Here is a 21191-nt window from a genome sequence, read left to right as displayed (position 1 = left end):
CAATCACAAGGTTTTATAGATTTGGTAAAAGAAGTCAATAAATGTTGACAAATATTGAACTGAATGCCATGCTGATATATATATGTTTTATTGTCTTTAGTCAAAGCTTCTGCTATAGTGTGTGTTTTCGGGTGTCACTTTGTAAATTGCAGAAAAGTTCAATATGCTGATATTTCTGAGCAACATAATTCATGCAATCTGTAAGTATATTTCTGTAAGGCAAAATAATTTCTGTCAGCATAGAGCTAGTACCATTGGGTTTTGTTTGTTATTAGTTAATTTTTCATATAGTTGCATACCATGAAAAATGAACTGCAGTGCTGAGCTGAAATGGACTTAGAAAAGGCAAAATGTAAGGTAGAAGTAAGAATGGTGGTGAGAGAGAGCATGTGTGGGGTGAAACAGACAGCGAAGTTGAGAGAATCCGTTTTTGCCCTTAGCTTTTAAGAGCTGTTAAAATGTCTGTTTAGATGATTAAACTATAGAAAGTAGAAAAAATCCCCAAGAACAGTCCAAGGAATGCACATAAAAAAGGGGTGTACAGGGTCATGAAAAGCAAACTCAGGAATATCTGAAAAAAAGACTTAAAGTTTGTGCTTAGCCTATTTATCTCCACAAAGATGGGTGGTGTACTGGACCTTGAGAAAAACCGCTCTGCAGATCTGTTCTGTGGCCAGTGATTCACAGCAGCTGATGAACTGAGGAAGAGACAGATTGGGTGATGTTCAGGATATGAAAACAGGTGGTCATAGAAGTCCTGCAAATGTATGGTCAGATGCTCATGTTGGGGTCCATTGTGCTACCAAGTTTATGAAGGTGTCTTCAGAGTGGTTAGGGAACAAAATTTGTACGAGGGAATGAAAACAACAGCTTTGGTCTTCTCAATATTTGGTTAGAAGAAATTCTGCTCAAACTGTAATGGGTGTTCGTTAGCAGCATGATAACTCAGAGATGGTGGATGGATCAAAGGACGTGCTGGTGGGTTAGAGCTGAATGTTATCGAGCTAAGTGTGGAAATTGACACTGCTTTTTAGGATGACATTAACAAGGAGCAGCCAAAAGTGAAAAATAGCAGGAGATCAAGAAATGATCCTCAGGAACATGATACATAATGGTGATGACGCAGGAAGACAAACCATTGCAGGTTATTCTGTGGCTATGAACGGATCAAGATGGCAGCAGAGTATCAAGGCTGTATGTGGGCTTTTGCCTGGAGCACATCTGCTCTCCCATGCTTTCTTTTTCTTTCTTTTTACTTTTTCTCTCAATTTTTCTTTCATTTTTCTTACCTTTGGAGCCTGTTGTGGTCGGTTAGTTGGCAAAATCAGTGTGGTGGCTACAGCCATCCGGCAGCTGAATGGCAGCTCCTCCTGGTAGTCAGAGATGTTGATGGACGTGGCTCCTCATGGCAACTGGAGGGATGTTCTCCCATGTTCGGGGCTGTTGGCAGCTGTGGCAACAAAGCTCCTCCAGCGATCAGAGGTAGTGGTAGCAGCAGACCTTTCAAGATGGTGGCGTCATAATGCGACATCTTAGAGCAGGGCCAGAGCAAGGAGATGGCGGTGGCAGCCCGGTCTGGCAGCGAACAGGGGACTCCTGGTTGCAGGGCAAGTGTGGGTTCAGCATGCAATGCAGTATCGACATCAGCGCGGTAGGCTTAGCGGCGAAGAGATGGTACCTAAAGACTGGCGACTCCTATGCTGGTGGGTCCAGTGCAGGCAGCAGCGAGGTGGTGGAGGAGGGGTGGTGGTGCAGGTGCTATTGGTGAGCTGGCTCAGGACTCTTTCAGTTATATCTTTTATCCATTTTAATTTTAAAATATTCAAAATGGCACCAGTGGCAATTGTTGAAGCTTTTCACTGTATTTTATTGTATTAGTCACTAAAATGCAAGTGACAATAAATAAATTTGTTCATTCATACCCAGCTGGATGCCAGTGGTGATATTGGAGAAAGATGGTCATCTCTGTTAAAGGTTGTTGGCAGCTCAAAAACCAGGTACAGGTAATTTGCAAGGACAGAGGTATCATGAAATCAGAGTGGTTCCAGTACAAAAGGTGGTGGCCATTCAACTAATCCTGGTTCTGCTTCCCCTCCTTTTCCCTACAACTGTTAGCTTTTGAAGGGAAATTAGAAAAGCTATGGTTTAATCTACCTCCATCACACTGTCAGGCAATGCATTCCAGATTGCACCACTAACTGCGTCAACATTTTTTCCTTACAATCTTTTCCCATTTATCATAAATTGGTAACCTCTGGTTCTTGATTCTTCTACCAATGGGAAAAGTGTCCGGCAACCTCCTCATGGAGTCCACTCACAATCTTGAATATTACTATCAAATTTCCCCTTAACCACCTCAGAGTTGAAAAGCTTACAATCTCCTCATCCTTATATCATTTCTCTTCTCTGAAACCATTCTTGTGAATCTTTTCTGCACCCCCCCCATACCTACACATTGTTAGATTAGATTACTTACAGTGTGGAAACAGGTCCTTCGGCCCAACAAGTCCACACCAACCCTCCTCCAAAGAGCAACCCACCCAGACCCATTTCCCTACATTTACCCCTTCACCTAACACTACGAGCAGTTTAGCATGGCCAATTCACCTGACCTGCACATGTGGGAGGAAACCGGAGCACCCGGAGGAAACCCACGCAGACATGGGGAGAATGTGCAAATTCCACACAGACAGTTGCATGAGGTGGGAATTGAACCTAGGTCTTTGGTGCTGTGAGGCAGCAGTGCTAACCGCTGTGCACCGTTTTCCTAAAGGCTGGTGTCTAGTCTTTGACACAATTGGCATTTTGTTTCTATTTTCAGTTCAATGATTTTGTCAACTGAGATTCTTTATGTGCAATCCACCTGGCATGGGGTGACTTTTCTCATGTTATCTTCTACTCCTCATCTTGTTAATTATGCAGCTGGGCTCTATGGTGCCCTCTTGTGGAATTGCATAGCAGATACGCTCACCACTGCTGGGAACTTACAATATTCATGTTATTTAAAGTCCAACTAAACACCAATTCAAACGCTGCGAGCCGAGAGCTGGTCCTTATGTTCTGGTGCTCAACAATTGTCACTGAGAAATGGACTAATGAAATAAGTTAGCTCCCCAGTTTGTGGACAGAGACCTGGAGGTGTTGGTGGACAGTGTGGTGGGAAGGAGTGCCATTCTTTTTTTCAGCAGACAGCCAAAGGAAGCCACGCTGCCAGGCATGATGAGCTAGTGCCACAGCCTACACCACCTCGCGCCCCCCCACGCATCTCCAGATCTCTGTCCATTCTCCCTGACCCCCACCCTCCCTGGACTCAATATTTCCCATAAGCTAATCTTAAACACTGTATTGCTTAATCTGGCTACCTTGCATTTAGGCATCCAACCCATCTAGCACTCTACCCCTGGCAAACTATGCCCTACGCTCAAGGCATCCCCCCACCTAGTGTTCTACAACTTGGCACTATCCCATCTGGCACTCAATCCCTTACCCAACTTGACATTCTAACCACCTGACAGCTTACCTTTATGCACGTGGCATCCTACTTCACCTCATTTGATGCCTTAACCCTCCCAGTATTCTAACCTCACACATCATGTACTTACCATTTCAAACCAGTTGTTAAAATAGCTGTCTCTGATTCATCACCTTTAGTTTTCAGCTTTTTTAGCTAACTGAAGAGGGAGCATGGCTTGTCCCCCTCCCCCAGGGTTCGGCACTTTGGTAAAAAAATTAAAGTTCAACCCTATGTGGGCCACCCACATTGTTGACTGAAAACTCCTGTCAATACAAGAACAGGGTGTTACTAGATATCTTAATTAGTTCTAATTATTCAAAATTTGATACTTGACCTTTGCCAACTCTGAGCTGTCCTCTTTCAAAACACAGAAGCTAGTGTCACCAAATTGATCACCAACCCATCTCCCATCTAGATAGCAACCTTTTTCAAAAGCACAGTCCCTATGCCTAGTTATATTTATAGTTATTAAATATAAACTATTTATCTCTGCTAATGCCACTAGTTCATCTGCTTCATTATGTATACGTCATACATTCAGATAAAGAACTTTTAATTTTAATATTTAGAACTATTCTTACATGAACTTTATTTTCTGATGCTCTATTGCTATTAAACTCAATGCCATTTCCAGGCCCACTCTGTTTTTCTTTACCCAAACCACTGTACTGTTTTAATGGCTTGACTTCATTCTTGAGATTTTTACATTTCCCGTTACCTATCTACACTTTTAGTTTAAAGTTCTGTCTTAAGCCTTGGTGACATGATTTAGCAGGAATTGATCCCAACTTTATTGTTGAAGCGGACTCCATGCAATGTAAGGAGATTATGTTTCAGTTATACAGGACACTGGTGAGAGAACCTCTGGAGTACACTGTTATAAATGCTTTATAACAATACATTACATACAGTATTATATACAGCACGCATCTCTTACTTAAGCAAGGATGTGAATGCATTAGAAGAAGTTCAGAGAAGTTTACTAGACTAGTACCCATTGCCAATAGTTTGGACAGGCCAGGCTTATATCCTCTGATGTTTAGAAGAATAAGAGCTAAATTGATTGAAACAAAAGTTTCCGAGAGGGTTGATACGGTCAATGTGGAAGGAATATTTCATCTTGTGAAGAATCTAGTGTTCATTGTTTAGAAATGACGGTCCTCCCAATTAAGACAGAGGTGAGAATAATTTATTTCCCGGAGGATAATGACTTTTCAGAACTCTCGTCCTCAGAAGGTGGCGGAAGCAGAGTTCTTGAGTATTTTTAAGGCAGAGCTAAAAATGTGTTGCTGGAAAAGTGCAGCAGGTCAGGCAGCATCCAAGGAACAGGAGAATCGACGTTTCGGGCAAAAGCCCTTCTTCAGGCAGAGACAGATTCACAGTAAGTAAGATGGAGCTATTCTTTTTGAACATACAAGTTAAGAACAGAAGTGGCCATTTAGCCTCTCAAAGTTGGTGCATCATTTAACATGATCATCGCTGATCTGATTGGTGTTGGTGAAAGGTTATCAGGATCAGGGGGATGTGGATTTGGTGAAAGATTATCAGGATCAGGGGGATGTGGATTTGGTGAAAGATTATCAGGATCAGGGGGATGTGGAGTTGGTGAAAGATTATCAAGGTCAGGGAGATGTGGAGTACGTGAAAGATTGTCAGAGTCGGGGGGGTTGTGGATTTGGTGAAATGTTATTAGGGTCCGGGGAGATGTGGAGTTCATGAAATGTTATCAGGGTCGGGGGAGCGGTGGGAGGTCTGGATTTGGTGAAAAGTTATCCAGGTCCGGGGGGGGGGGAGTTGGTGAAAGATTATCAGGGTCAGGGGGATGTGGAGTTGAAGTTCTGCTGTTAACTCATATTACTTTGGACATAAAACTCCCAACTTTCCACAATACCTCATGCTGGAACTTACTGAGCCTCAACTCTCTTTCCCACTAAATACTTGGTGCATGACTGTGACTCTAAATGTCCTCTTTCAAGATCAAGGATTGGATTTTTTGAGAGCATGTTGACAGCAGATTTGAGAAAAACAGTGACAGGAGCTGAACAGAAAGGATCATTAACAATATCAACTAACAGAGAGTAAAGCAAGTTTCTGCAGATACTCGACCTATGAAAAAGAAACAACCATTGGAGAAACTCAGCAGATCTGGCAACATCTGTGGAGAAGAAAAAAGTTAACATTTCAAATTCAATATGACTCTTCAAAGTTCAGAAAAACAGTCAGATGGGATTCAACGTTACTGTGTTTCAGAATATTCTGAATAAAGATCAATTCTGACTCTTTGAAATTAGGCATGTTCCTGAAAGATGCTCCTTGACTTTCTTCTTATTGAGCACGATCGGACTTATTAAAGGAAATTCACTGCTTCTCCTCTGCTGACCCTCCTACCCCTGCTTCCCGTTCTTCTTACCTGTTCATGCTTCCCACTTACCATTTCACTCAGGAAGGAGTGTCAAGAGACAGATGTGGTGAATGAATGTGTTGGGATAGGGGAGTGGGCAAATCAGGAGAGGCAGAAAATAAGAAGTGAGAGGAAAAGTAAAGAGAGGAAAGTGCAAATAGGAGGGTTGTCAGAGGGAAGCTGGAGAGCAAGAGGGTTTTGAAATGTAGCCTTCTCTCTGGCAAGCCAATAGAAGATGAAGTTGTTCATTTTTGCTTCAAAATTTTGCTTATATCTACAATAGCAGACTGAAAACATTCAGATGCATTGAAATTCAAAGCCATAATCACCTTGACATCTTCCAGCAATGCAGTCCTTTCCTGCCATGAGGTTGTAGCAAAGGCTGGTGGCAGATTTCAATGACAAGTACCCAAAATATTCATCATCTCTAAATTGCTAATCATCTCTAAGTTGGAAAGTTGCTCCCTAAACATCCTTTGTAGACTTGACCTGCTGAGTATAATCTGTTCTCCTCTTCCCCCTTCTGGCAGATTGTTTTGCTTTGCGTGGCATCTATTCTCTCAGTTGAGCTGAATGCCAAGAGAGGAGAAAACCTACCAAATCATCCAAGTCACTGATAAGTACAGAAGTCCTTATATCTGAATAATCAAGTATTCCAGATCAGTCTGTGTGCATCACTGAAATCTTTAAAAAAACTTTAAAGTACGTAGAAAGTATTAAAGGCAAGTAGAATTGTAACAATTGCACAAAGAAATAAACTAGCAAGTAGCTTGTTATGTTTCAAAATGCTTAATGTTATGTTCAGCTTTAAGGTTAAGAAAGGGAGTAGGGTGGAGAGTCAAACAGAAATGCACATTAATTGACATTATGATATGCCTGTTATACAAACTATCAGCAGGCTTTAGGTATGGATAGGATGCATAGTCTGGCACTCTTGCAGAACAATCCTAAAGATTAATCCATGATCTGGTGGTATCCTAAACAAGATCATCAACCAAATGGTGTCTTTTCCCTGGTGTGGGGGAGTCCAGAACTAGAGGGCATAGGTTTAGGGTGAGAGGGGAAAGATATAAAAGAGACCTAAGGGGCAACTTTTTCACGCAGAGGGTTGTATGTGTATAGAATGAGCTGCCAGAGAAAGTGGTGGAGGCTGGTACAATTACAACATTTAAAAGGCATCTGGATGGGTATATGAATAGGAAGGGTTTGGAGGGATATGGGCCAGCGGCTGGCAGTGGGACTAGATTGAGTTGGGATATCTGGTCAGCATGGACAAGTTGGACGGAAGGGTCTGTTTCCCACAGTCTGGCACTATTGCAGAACAATCCTAAAGATTAATCCATGATCTGGTGGTATCCTAAACAAGATCATCTACCAAATGGTGTCTTTTCCCTGGTCTGGGGGAGTCCAGAACTAGAAGGCATAGGTTTAGGGTGGGTGGGGAAAGATATAAAAGAGACCTAAGGGGCAACTTTTTCACGCAGAGGACTGTATGTGTATAGAATGAGCTGCCAGAGAAAGTGGTGGAGGCTGGTACAATTACAACATTTAAAAGGCATCTGGATGGGTATATGAATAGGAACGGTTTGGAGGGATATGGGCCGGGGGCTGGCAGGTGGGACTAGATTGGGTTGGGATATCTGGTCAGCATGGACAAGTTGGACGGAAGGGTCTGTTTCCCTGCTGTACATCTCTTTGACTCTAATGTGTTGTCTCTTGCACCAGCTTTTTCTGTTTCCATTATCAACAAAGATTTTAGCTCAACTTAGTTCTAAATTATTTTTCCATTTAACCTTGATAAGAGGAAAGTCCTTTTCCTGACAATGTCATGTTGGACAGAATTTTAGTATTGTTCTAATTTGAGCATCAGTTGTTCATCTCGCAAAAGATGTTGCCATTATTTTCGTTGTCAGTCCTTGAGACAATACATCCAAACATGACAAATTGGTTTTAGTTATAATGCCATGGCTCAAAGTGAAAGACATCAACTCTTAAAGGGATTTCTAACATATGTCCTAAAACTGGATATTAGCAGCATATGATCCAAAGTGGTGTTCCTGCAAGACTCCAGGGTGTGGAGGAGTTCTTTTATTTTTGTTTTAATTCTTTATTTGATGGTGGGATTGATCGCAAGGCAGTTACAGTATTGGCAATGAAAATCCGGAAAACAGTTTCCTGGCTAACACCACTGCTCGTTATTCCCAGAAGTGTTGTTGCATCTTTACCACATCCAGGCAGTCCATGGATTGCAGTTTGCAAATTATTCTGTTCAGATGATGCTAAAATGGGAAACTATTACTTATAAGAAGATGTTTGAAATACAGGAACTTCCACAGTGAAGATTATAAATTATGGAGAGTTCTGATGGGGGTAAATAGGACAATTTCATGTGATTGTGCAAGTTAATGACTAAAATGTCTATTTTCCACCAGAGGTATCCTCTTAGTAAAAATGAATAATGGAGATTTCACTGTACTGTGTTTTTTTTTTAAGTTGGTTAATTATATTGTGCTTTCTTACAGTTCTTGTCTTTTATTTTCAGGTTGAGTTAGCAGATAGCCTATTGCAGTGTTATGACTTTCCACCATCTCCAGGAAAACCCTCACCAGTAATGCCTTTGCATGTGGGTCGAGCTCCAAATGATATATCAAAATCATCATCAGTGACATTTATACATGCAACTAGGCCTCTGACTAATCCAGGAAAATCGTCAGTAACAACTGTGCATGCCATGAGGCACCTGAATGATCCAGGAAAGCCTTCATCAGTATTGCCTTTGCATGCCAATAGACCCCGGACTGATCCAGAAGTATCATCATCAGTAATGCCGTTGCACGCAATTAGATATCCAAGTGATCCAGGAAAGTCATCAGTAACACCTTTGCATGCAGCTAGACATCTAACTGATCCAGGAGTTTCGTCATCAGCAATGCCTTTGCATGCAATTAGGTATCTGAGTGACCCACTCCCACCAGTTCAACATACTGCATCTCCAACAGACAGGTAAGGGAGCATAATGATTCTTTAATGAGCTATTGTCTCATCTTGAAAAGGACAAGAAGCAAATGTAAAAAATAATGTGATGAATAACAGTTATTAAACACATGATCTGCTAAAGCTTTTTAAGGCCATTGGTGGCAGGATAGAACACAGAAAATCCTCCAAAATTTTAAAGTTAAGATTAATGTATCAGTAAATGGCTAAGCAAAAAATATATTTATATCATGTTGGTATGAACAAATAAATTGCACAACGTTTGCATTGGGGTCACTGATTTTATGCTATGTTTATTGCTCAAGGATGCTGTGTTCCCAAAAGTAAATAATTTCCCTCTTAACAGTGTTAATTCATAGGAATTGCATGCAGTTCAAGTAACCACAATACTTATCCTTCAATTCACTGTTGAAAAACTTGTAGTACTGTCTTGCCTCAATCCTTACAGTTCCCTAAGCTAAACAGCATGATCCATCCTGGTTTTCATACCTGCAAGCAGCTTAACTCCATGTAACTAGGAGCTTGAATTTCTGTTGAAGATGGTGGAATGCAAACTATCAATACTTGATTTATGTACTTTGTCATCATCTCACTGAATTTACAAGATAAATCTTCATAAAATAAATGCAGAATATACTGGAAATACTTGGCTGGTCTGACAGCATCTGAGAGAAATACTGGATAAATAAATGAAGGGGCAAATTTGCAGACTATTCGTATATCATATTCTAATAAATTATATATCTTAGTAAATCCTACTAGATGATATAGTCACACTTGGTGAAGAATATAATGTTGTTAAAACTTAACTGTAACCTAGTCCCACAATACCAAATAAAGAAAGCCCACTTGTCTTGAAGAAAATACTATTGCATGCTACCTAAAATACATTTGTATAAATAATTACTTACATCACATTTACATCACAAAACGGCAGGACTACAAAATATTTAAATTTAGCACAAGGCCAAATAGAAAATTGCCGATAGAATAAGGAACCCTAAACAGGATTCCTACGTAGACCATATAATTAATGTCCATGAAAGAATAATAAATTATAGAAACTTGAACAAATTAAAAATATTATATTTTAAAATTGTGTTTTCAAATTGTAAAGCTTGTTTGGTATCCATCGGCCTTGTAGCTGAAGTCCTTTTCTTTAGGATAGAGAAGATCTAAAATTGATTTTGTAGAAGTCTTTAAAAATATGATGGGTAAATGTAGAAAAGATGTTTCTAACAATGTGATCCCTGTAGGCCAGATATCACTTAAATTTGGATTCCCAGTGACCAATTCAAAGAAATTACACAACAAGATTTCAAATTCTAAGTCTTTTACTGCAACAAATGAACTTAAAACAACGTTGACTAGACATTATTTAGTAGACAACTAGGAATCTACATAACAGACCCAACAATCCATGTCATGTGCAGATGCTTTACAACACCCTCTCCACATGATTACAGTCTTAATTGAAGAAGCCAATCCAAAACAAACTTGTAAAACCATGTGCCACTGATCAAAATATAATATTGTAGAAACTTTATCCAGCAAATAAGTTCATGCAAGTATTATCCTCTATCTGTTGTCACATTTCACTACTAAGCTGAATACCTTGGCAAAATTATACAGCTTAACCACTCTCAGCCAATCTTTCGGGATAATAGTATTTAAACTTCAGTTTTGGTGGGCTCATGCAATTCCAAGTATCTGTTGAAAGAAGGTTAATTTATAATTGGCAGCTTCAATTTCCTTGATTTGTTGCAGCAAGTCTCCTTTTTATATTTGAGCATATTTCACATCTTTTCCATATCCATGATGACAAAATTATATAAAACAGGACAGGATCATAAAAATATCAAATTTCAATGTAAACGACAATATACACTGCATGAGAATACTGTGCTAATTGATTATTGTCAGTGGACTCTGGTAGAGCTTTCGTCTTGGAGAATGAACTAGGGAACAATTATTGCCCCGAGTTTAAATTCACACCAAGCAAGTTGACTCTATTGAGGCATTGCCATGATTGAGGTATTACTTCATGAATGTAGAATGAATACCTTAAAGAGCATACTTCTTTTTTCAACAATACTCAAGTTCTACACTACTAAATGATAGTTCAGTACTTGCGTCAGTTTGGTATACTTTGTCAAAAACAACATTTCTGATAATCCTTCTGGATTCAGTTCTTCCTTTATTCTTCTTTAAAATCAAATACCAGCTTGTTATTATGATGCTGACCTTTCATTACACTTTTTGAACTATGCTGCTCAGGTTTTAACTCCTGATCTCCAATCTGTTTCATGACTGCAGGTTCGTAAAGAAAGACTCAGTCGATCATACAGCTGAATTATCTGCCTTGATTCATGGGGCACTGGCATTAGTATTGGGGAAAGTGTGGGGTGTACCATTGGAGCAACCTTCATTTAACTCCTGCTGGGGTCATGATTTAGACAACTTGTATAATTAGGATGGTGGAGATAGATTTAATCGGATTAAGGGATCTCCATACCTGTGGGGAGAAGAGACTAAATCAATCAAATGGGTTAGGTAATATAGCGGGATACCAACATTGGTAATGGTAACCAATGAAAGTAAGGAATGTAGCAGGAATGGATAGAGGATATGAATTTAATGCACCGGCAGTTAAGGTCAGAATTTGCAAGAATATTCTTTATCTAAGCATGTAAAGCATTCATAACAAGTTGGATTAATTGATAGCACAAGCAGAAATGAATATGGAAGACTTGACAGACATTTCAGAAACTTGACTGCCAGGTTTCCAAGGCTGGGACCTAAATATTCAAAGGTATTTGACATTTTGGAAGGGCAGGAATCTAGGAGAAGATATTGGGCAGCTCTGTAATTAAGGAGTTAATTCATTAAAAAGAGGATTAGGTTGTGGTTTGGCAGGAAATATAAAGAAGCTGAATTTTATTTAAGTAGAGAAAACTACAGACAGCTATGGCACAAGGGATTTGGGAATTCTCCTGCTTAAATCACATAAAAAACTAACATACAAGTTCAGCAAGTCATAGGGAAGGCAGGTAGACTATTGGCGTTTATTTCAAAAGGAATAAACCATAAATATTGGGAACTCTTGCTAAGACTATAGAAAGCACTAGTTAGACCACACCTGGAATAGCATGAACAGTTTTAGTCCCCTTCTTGATAGAAAAATACACAAGTATTGGAGATAGGCTTGAGAAGGTGCGCTGGGTTATTTCCCAATATGAAGAGTTTCTCTTATAAGAGAGGTTGAATAGGTTGGGCCTGTGCTCATTAGGGTTTAGAAGAATAAGAGGCAGTTTTTAAAATGAACAGGATTCTTAGAGGACTTGACTGAGTCAATGCAGAAAGGTTGCTTTCCCTTGTGGGAATGCCAAGGGCATAATCACAAAGTTAACAGGTTGCCCAGTTACAACAGAGAGGAGAAGGAATTTCATCTCTCGGGTAGTGAATTTGTAGAATTCTGCACTACAGAGTGTTGTTGAATCTGAGTCATTATATTTATTCAAGGCTGAAAAAGGATTTGCAACATAAAATTTGAACCTTTGTTTGATTGTATTTCTTCAGGTAAATCATAGTTTGTTTAAAAAAAAAACTAAATTTTCCACTACCACTTTTGTTGTAATTTTTCCTGATGTATTCCTTCAGGAAATCTTGTGGAGACATCCATTATTGATAAAAGAAACTGAGTTAGTGGTCCTACACAATCTATTAAGACCCTGCCAGATACTGTTCTTCAAAAACTGATATTGGAACTGAAGGCACAAATTTAATTTCACTACTACCTGTCATATGGCATGCTGGCACAATTTGACCCCATCTTTATGTAACTATGGACAATAAAAATGTTAGAATATTTTAACTTGCACTTTCCTAATACTGAGTGAATTAGAATTTCGTGAACCACTGTAAAATTTCATTATGAAACTCAAATGGAATTATCACCTGATCAACCACTGTCCATTCCTCATTGTCTACTATTTGATGTGATTTCCTTTTCCTCATTTGTACTTTGTCTTCCAATTAATAATAGTTGTGAAAAGTATCTAATTTAATTTCTGAGTAAGCTGTTGAGTATAACTCTTTCAATTGAAAATCAATTTCTTGCATTTCTATTAAAGAGGATAGGTTAAACATATCAGCCCCATTCTCTTTACCTTCCTCCCTTCCAGTGAAATTTTCAAAAATTGCAACTGATAACTGAATTTCCAAATTATCTCTTTATTTCATAGACTTCTTCCTTAATCCGCCTGAAAGACAAATAGTGTCATCAGCCAGCATCAGTGACTGACTTTTCAAGAGTCAATAACTTTATTTGTTTACCTCCTTTATTCAGTGCATAAAGAAATAAATCCACTTTTGAGATAGAATATTCAGCGACTCAGAGATCTAATTCTCCTTGTCAAAATACAAAGATGAATTTTCACGATTGTTCTGAGCCATCTTTACCTTCATGGTACATTCTGTGGAAACATGTTCTACTGGTACTACTGCTACAGTTTATTACCTATTTCCAATGCTGTTGGCTCATTTTCTGAAGATATTTTAGACATTCTACCAGTCTCCCACTTAACTTCAAGCAATTGGCTTTGGTATACCTAGTTTTATTGCAATGGATGCATCTTAATTTATTTATATCCCCTTTTGATGCTAACTTTTCTACTTTATTACTTTGGTATCGTACTAACTGTTCTCTCATCTTCGTACCACTTCAACCTGCAGATTTTTTACTCCACCAATTTCCTTGTGCATTTCTGTATGGCTGTTTCTCCATGGTGTGTGTGACATTTCTTTCTTTCCTGTAGCTTTAGTGATCTAAAGCAACTGGTTCCTACTTTTTCAGCTAAATTGTTTACTCATACATGCCATATTTCCTATGATATAGTAGGCATGGAGACAGCGAGTGATTGGTGAGGCTGCCCCAAGGTCTCTTCACTCCCCACTGGCATCCATCAGCCAACCGTTGTCCAGCTGCTTCTCACATGTGCCTGTTTTGCTGAGGTCGCCAATAACTGCAGCTGCCCCCCACCATGTGGGATTCAGGTGAAGTGGTGAGCTGAAATGCTCTGCCCTGGATTCGGTTCCAACAAGGGGCCTGCTCTGCACTTTGCAGCTCCCCAATTCATTATGGTCACAGCTCTTCTCCAGTGCGGCCCTGACAACCCGCTGCAGCAGTGGCAGGAGATCTGACTGGCTCAGCCCAGCAAAGAGGTAAAAGACAAACATGGCAAACTTATCAGTCCCATGCACTGAGCGACAGCCCCATGCACTAATCAGATGTTGGGAGCTGTTCCTCTCACTCCTGTGATACCTCATTGCCTTCAATAATAGACACCAATACGTTGAGGAGATCAGAAGCACAGACCTTGATGCTCAGGTAAAGTGGTGCTGCCCAAAGGAATAAAACTGTAAGAAATAGGAACAGGAATAGGACTTATGCCCTTCCTGAAGAAGGCTTATGCCCGAAACATCGATTCTCCTGTTCCCTGGATGCTACCTGACCTGCTGCGCTGTTCCAGCAACACATTTTCAGCTCAGATCTCCAGCATCTGCAGACCTCACTTTCTCCTCATAGGAACAGGAATAAGTCATTTGGCCCATTGAGCCCGCTCCACCATTCAATAGATTCATAGCTGATCCAACATACATCACGTCCACTTTCCTGCCTCTTCCCCATTATCCTTGACTCCCCTACTGATTGAGAATCTATCAATCTTAGCCTTAAATGTAGACAAGGGCTGTACCCCCACAACTCTGTGTGGTAAAGAGTTCTAAAGACTTTCACCATCTAAGAGAAGAGATTCCTCCTTATGATAGTCTTAAATTGGCAACCCTTTATTCTGAGACTATGCCCTCAGGTCCTAGACTTGAGGGAAAAAGTCCTCTCAGCATTTCCCTTGTCAAGCCCATTAAGAATCCTTCATGTTTCAATGAGATCACCTCTCATTCTTCTGAACTGCAGTGAATAGAATCTCAACCTGTTCAATCTTTGCTTGTAAGACAATCCCTGCATACCAGGGATCATACTTTCTGAATTCCCTCCAATAAAATGACATCTTTCCTTAAATAAGGGGTCCAAAACTGCTGACAGTCCTCCACATGAAGTCTCAGCAGCACCTATAGAGTTGCTGTAAGACTTCCCTACGCCTTTACTCCAACCCCCTTGAAATAAAGGTCAGCATTCCATTAGCCTTCCTGATTACCTGCTTTTACTTGTGCTAGCTTGCTGTGTTTCATGTAGAAATAAGCACAAGTCCCTGTATGTTGCAGCTTTCTGCAATTTTTCTGCATTTAAATTATATTCTATTCTTTTGTTCTCCCTTCCAAAATGAAGAACTTCACATTTTGCCCAATTAATCTATCAATATCTCTCTGTTAATAGAATGAATGGGAGTAATGTTTTTAAACAACAAATGTTTTGTACTAAACACAATTCATTTACATTTAAATATTTGTTTAAAATATGATGCATGCACAATGTTCAAGTAACCATATGGTGTCTACCGAATATCACAGTAGTGTACGAGTAATTGGTAGTCAAAGCTACTGCTAAGACATATCGTTGGGTCGAGGAAGCTGTACAAGATGTTGGAACTGGGTTTACAAATGGAAAGGATTCAACTTCATATAATTAATGTACCATACCTTAATGAGCCTGAAATTTCCAAAATATACTTTCCTAATCTTAAATCAGTGTTGAAATGGACTGAAAAGCACTCAAATTTCTTAAACTCGTCATCACAAAAGTAGTGGAAAATTCAGCTTGTGCAAGAAGCAATGGACCAATAAAGCAATAATTATTATTGATAACATAAAGGTGTGGTTAGTAAGTTTGCAGACAACACCAAAATTGGAGGTGTAGTGGACAGTGAAGAACGTTACCTCCGAGTACAACAGGATCTTGATCAGATGGGCCAATGGGTGGAGGAGTGGCAGATGGAGGTTAATTTAGATAAATATGATGTGCTGCATTTTGGAAAGGCAAATCAGGACAGACTCATACACTTAATGATGTGTTGCTGAACAAAGAGACCGTGGATGCAGGTACGTAGTTCCTTGAAGTGGAGTCAAAGCTAGATAGGACAGTGAAGAAGGCGTTTGGTGTGCCTAGCTTTATTGGTCAGTGCATTGAGTATAGGAGTTGGGAGGTCATGTAGCGGCTGTGCAGGACATTGGTTAGATCACTTTTCAAATATTGTATGCAATTCGGGTCTACTTGCTATAGGATGTTGTGAAACTCGAAAGGGTTCGGAAAAGATTTACAAGGATGTTGCCCGGGATTGGAAGGTTCCAGCTACAGGGAGAGGCTGAAAAGGGTGGGGCAACTTTCCCTGAAGCATCAGAGGCCAAGGGGTGACCCCATAGGGGTTTATAAAATCACGAGAGGCATGGATAAGTTGAATAGCCCAAGGTCTTTTTGCCAGCTTAGGGGAGTCCAAAACTAGAGGGCAAAGGTTTAAGGCAAGAAGGGAAAAGATTAAAAAGGGACCTAGGGATGACTTTTTCATGCAGAGGGTGGTGTGCGTATGGAATGAGCTGCCAGAGGAAGTGGTGGAGGCTGGTACAATTACAACATTTGAAAAACATCTGGATGGGTATCTGAATATGAAGGGTTTAAAGGGATATGGGCCAAATGCTGGCAAAAGGGACTGGATTAATTTAGGATATCTGGTCGGCATATCCAATTGGACTGAGTGGTCAATTTCTGCGCTGCACATCTCTATAACTTTATGACTCTAATATGTACAGCAATTTGTCAGGCAACATCTGAGGAGCAGGAGATTCTCCTGCCCCTCGGAGGCTGCCTGACCTTCTGTGCTTTTCCAGCACCACATTCTCAACTCTGATCTCCAGCATCTGCAGTCCTCACTTTCTGCTATATACAGCTATTGTATTACATAACTTCTTAGTAATGTTGGAGGAGTGTGTTGTGTGACAAATTAAATTTTCATTATTTACAGTGCTGATAATGTGAGACGTGAACTGGATCGAGAGAAGATAATGAAACGTCTTTTGATGACAGAACTGTGAAAGCGCAGCTTGGATCGACTTGCGAGAACTGGACCAAGGCCTCTGTGTGCCTTTTGTCTGTTTACATTCCTTGGATGTCAGACAAAGCAGCTTCAATGTTTGCAGTCTGTTAAACTTCATTGTGATTCATAAGAACATTTTTTGTCATATTGAACTGGATGTTTACATTACTTTCCTGCTTTAATCAGGAAAGAGATGCTTTACAAGGGTCAACACAAACTTATTTTCCGATACTGCCTCTGTAACACATGTCACCAATGCAAAAATGTGGAAGGTTTGCTTTATTGAAAAGGCCATTCACAAGAAGTGCTGTACACAGCTTTCTTTAAATATAAGAAATCAAAATCTGTATATATTTGCACTATGCGTTGGAGAATATTTTGATAGGACTATGGAAAAGTCATTTTGTACAACCAGAGCTAATTCTGAGCCATTACATTTTGCTGGTCTAGTTTTATCTGAAAGAGTAAACTTACAATAGATCTATCGGTATTTTTAAAATAAAAGCTCTGCGGCCACCTTAATACCAAAATTCAAACTTATTGAACAAAGTTGCATGTCTTCACAATATACTCCCACATCTAGGTATATTTTAAATTAAGACAAGACCTTAGTGAAATGTTTGTGCCTAAGATGCAATTCGTGGAATGATACAGCACATGAATGAGATTTTGGGCCCATCCTGCAGACAGATAAATGAAAGAAATTCTTAGAAAAATACGAGTGAACCTGTTTTGAAAGGAGAGTTGACAAAGAGCCTTGTATAAAATTAAACCTACAATGTTTTGAAATAATTTGGAGGAATTGAATCAAGTAGGTTAATATTTACTGTAAAACTAGACATTTTTGCCAAACAATAGATTCCTGTATAGCTAATGTCCACATTTTTATTGCTAATGTTCAACATGAGTATTGTGTAAAATGGTAAATAATTGGAACAAAAAATTATATAAAAATATTTTTTGGAAAGTGAACTTAAGTTTTTAAACTTAAATATTGTTAGTGTTCTAACTTACTGTTAGGTTAAACAAACACGACCATGTTGATGCAAAACTGTTTAGTCTTACTATACAGCTCTATTTCTAATAGTAAAACGTGCTTGGCCTGTTCTGGTTTGTAGAAACTCCCAAGATTTTCCTTGGAAGGAGTGTTTCTGCTCTTAGTCTGTGTAGCTTTGGCAGAAACCCCAGACATGCCATATTAACTTGGTTCCCACCAAAACCATAGCAATGAAGTGGGAGGGGGAAAAGAAATCTAAGGAATTTCCCAGTGCTGATGTCTTGTGAGATAATTTAATTTGTAAAATTGGATGATCCTCTTTGTCAAGTGTATGGGGAAATACTCCAATATTAAGTGACTTGCATGTTGAGAACAGTAGACGCCTTCAATGGTCCAATTACCAATTTCAAGAACAGTGTCAACTATATCTTGCTGATGATGTCTATAATTAAGAGTTATGCCAAAAAAGAAAGGCGCTGTGATTTAATGCACGATTGTAAATAATACTTTTTAAAGACAAGGTTTGTCTAAAACTATGATTTTTAAAGTTATGTGGTTTAAGATGTGAAATTGATTTTTTGTAACTTAAGACAAAACATAAGATTAATATGGTAGAAAGTTAGGAGTACTCACTTTGGGAGTTACATTATGTGGGCCATTTAGGTATCAAGAGCAAAGAAATGTGAGGGTGTATACTAAACAATATCAAATGATTTATTTGAGGTCTCTCAAAATCTGTATATAAAGCATAATTTTGGGTCCTGCAGTATTTTATGAATTTTGTTTTAATTTTCATGGAAACTGTGTCTTTGTTTAAAGAATTCCTTTGAACAAGTTTCAGGACACCGTTTCCCTCAGGCTTCAGTACCACATAATCCAAAATACTGCAATGGCAATCATTCACTGAAAACAGATATAGTTCAACTTGACCCTGGATCGTATTTTAATTATGAAATATTGAACAGAATTGGAATAGCGATGACACTGAATATTTGTGATTCAGATATACAGTAGAAACATCAGAACAGCTAAGTGCAATGGCCGTTTTACCATTATGTCGGGCAGTCCTCTAACAATAGTGTTTTTGCCATTTAATGAAAAGATACTGGAGACAATTAAAATTCTGAACTTTAGAAAATATTTTCAGGAGATGCAAATAACATACAATGTAGGAATTTTGCATAAAAACACTGCTAGAAATGTGTATATCAGTTACCAGGAAGAAACTAATGCTTACTAAAATGTAACAGTTATAACATAGAGACTGGCCATTTGAACTAATCCATCTGTTGGTAATTACCCCTCTCATGACCAATAGTCTAATCTAATTGAATCACCCTGGTCTGTCATTTCTTCCAACTCCTGTTGGTTCTTCCATTATTTCAAACTAATCTAAGTAATTGATGTAATTTTTGCTTCAACTACTACCATGAAAATAAATTGTACAGGCTCACTACTCTTTAAAGAAAGCTCTTTTTCCCTAACTTCTCTTAGACTTATGGTTCCTTGATCTCGATTCCTCAAATACTGTGATCGCTCTGCTTTGACAACATCTCATTTGTTCAGAACTTTGAACAATTCTAATAGATTGGCATTTTGCCAAAACTTATTTTTTTTCAAGTATTTTTCATATATACATTTCCTTACATCAGAGAGAATCCTCATGAATTCTGGAAAGAATCAATATCCACTCTATAATGCAGAACTCAGTACTGCATACTAATAAGGTTCATCCTTATTTTGTGGCTTTAATATTCCAACAAGTTCGTAAGTCAGAATTGTAGGATATTGATTAACTAATCTGTATACCCAACATCTTTTATTTTTGAAAAATTGCCACTCTAATTTGTACCTTTCTGGTCTGATAGAAGAGGAGCCATGCTGACAGACAATTCTGGTCCTTTATGCATCCAGCATCTGCACTTTTTGACTTTCCAACAGGACTGATGCTATAGCAGAAAGTCTAGTTAATTATTTTCACCTTTCTTTTGCTTGGGATTACTTGAAGGCATTTTTAGCACTAAAGTGTATCTAGATGAAAATCACTAACTCAATATCAATCAAGAATTAACCTTAATAGTCCATATGGCTCATGATCACAGTGTGCATTGCATTCACACACTCATTGAAAGGAAATTATTTTAAATATCATGTTAAATTCTGTGCAACAAAGTGAACAATTGATTCTCATGAAAGTCATAATGCAGAGAGGAGAACTGCTATGTTTTCCAGTTGATTGTGGAATAGCTAAGTTTTTAGTAGAAAATGATGAATATTGTAATTTTGCCACATTTGACCAAATAATACAATCCCATCTTTTCAAGAAGTAACAGCTAAACCAAGCTAATAGATTGTACCACAGCCAGTTTAGAAACCATAATACTTTATAAAGTAATGCACTGAGAACCAGTTTAATGATAATCAAGTTAAGATTACACCTTATGAGGTGTGTTTTACAGGGCGCCATGGTACCCACATCTCTAGCTAAAACAATCGGTAGGGAGTTCTTCCATAATCCCAATTATATGCTTGGTAACTTTGTTTTATTCACTCCTGGGACATGGGCATCACTGACTGGGCCACCATTTATTGGCCATCTCTAGTTGCCCTTCAGAAGGCTGTGGTGTGCTGCCTTTTTGAACCTTTCAGTCCATGTGCTGTAGGTACACCCACAATGCTGTTTATTTAATGTTAATTGTTTTAAGGGAAAACATTTGCCCCTAAATCATGAGAAACCAGCAGCTCTGTAGTTCTGCCAGCACCAGTAGGACTCCGTCAACTACTGAAATTACAGATAATCCAACCATGCTGAGGAGCCTAGATAGCCTGGGGTTTAGTGATCAGTGTAATGGATGGAGGAGGGTGCAGAGATGACATGGCCAAATGGAAGGATTAAAGGGGAAGGATGAACTCTTGGGAGATGCCTCCAATGGTTGCAAAGAGCCTGGAAAGGAGGACTCCCCCCTTACCTAACACCGGCTAAAGCGGCCGAGTATCTCCATAGCTCAGGTCTCCTGCTGCCATGGATACTAGAAGCAGAGGGATGAAGTGCTTGATTAACCGTTAATTACCTATTTAAGGGTCTCACCATGCTGGGAACTTGGAGAGATATGCAGACCCTCTCCGTCTCCCCAAACTTGCAGACAAATGACAGGCAAGCAGGTAGCAGCAGGAAAACCACCCACTAGATTTTTGAACCTCCATTTTGAAAAACACCATGCACAATGGCTACAAATCTGC

The 21191-nt window shown here is 39.2% G+C and overlaps 1 protein-coding gene across 1 annotated transcript in view; it reads left to right on the top strand.

Annotated features, from left to right (window-relative positions):
- The window catches only part of LOC122549886 (band 4.1-like protein 4B), a 385280-nt gene extending 364717 nt beyond the window's left edge, over positions 1-20563 (top strand). The window contains exons 24-25 of the mRNA XM_043690060.1: positions 8458-8918; positions 16883-20563. Of these exons, the coding sequence (XP_043545995.1) occupies positions 8458-8918; positions 16883-16952 (531 nt within the window). The 3' untranslated portion in view covers positions 16953-20563. The remainder of the gene's footprint in view (positions 1-8457; positions 8919-16882) is intronic.
- Positions 20564-21191: the final 628 nt, after the last annotated feature.

The sequence above is a fragment of the Chiloscyllium plagiosum genome, chromosome 5, assembly GCF_004010195.1.
Source record: "Chiloscyllium plagiosum isolate BGI_BamShark_2017 chromosome 5, ASM401019v2, whole genome shotgun sequence".
Classification (NCBI taxonomy): Eukaryota; Metazoa; Chordata; class Chondrichthyes; order Orectolobiformes; family Hemiscylliidae; genus Chiloscyllium; species Chiloscyllium plagiosum.
Note: the sequence above shows the minus strand (reverse complement) of the source record. Positions and strands in the feature narration are given on the sequence as shown.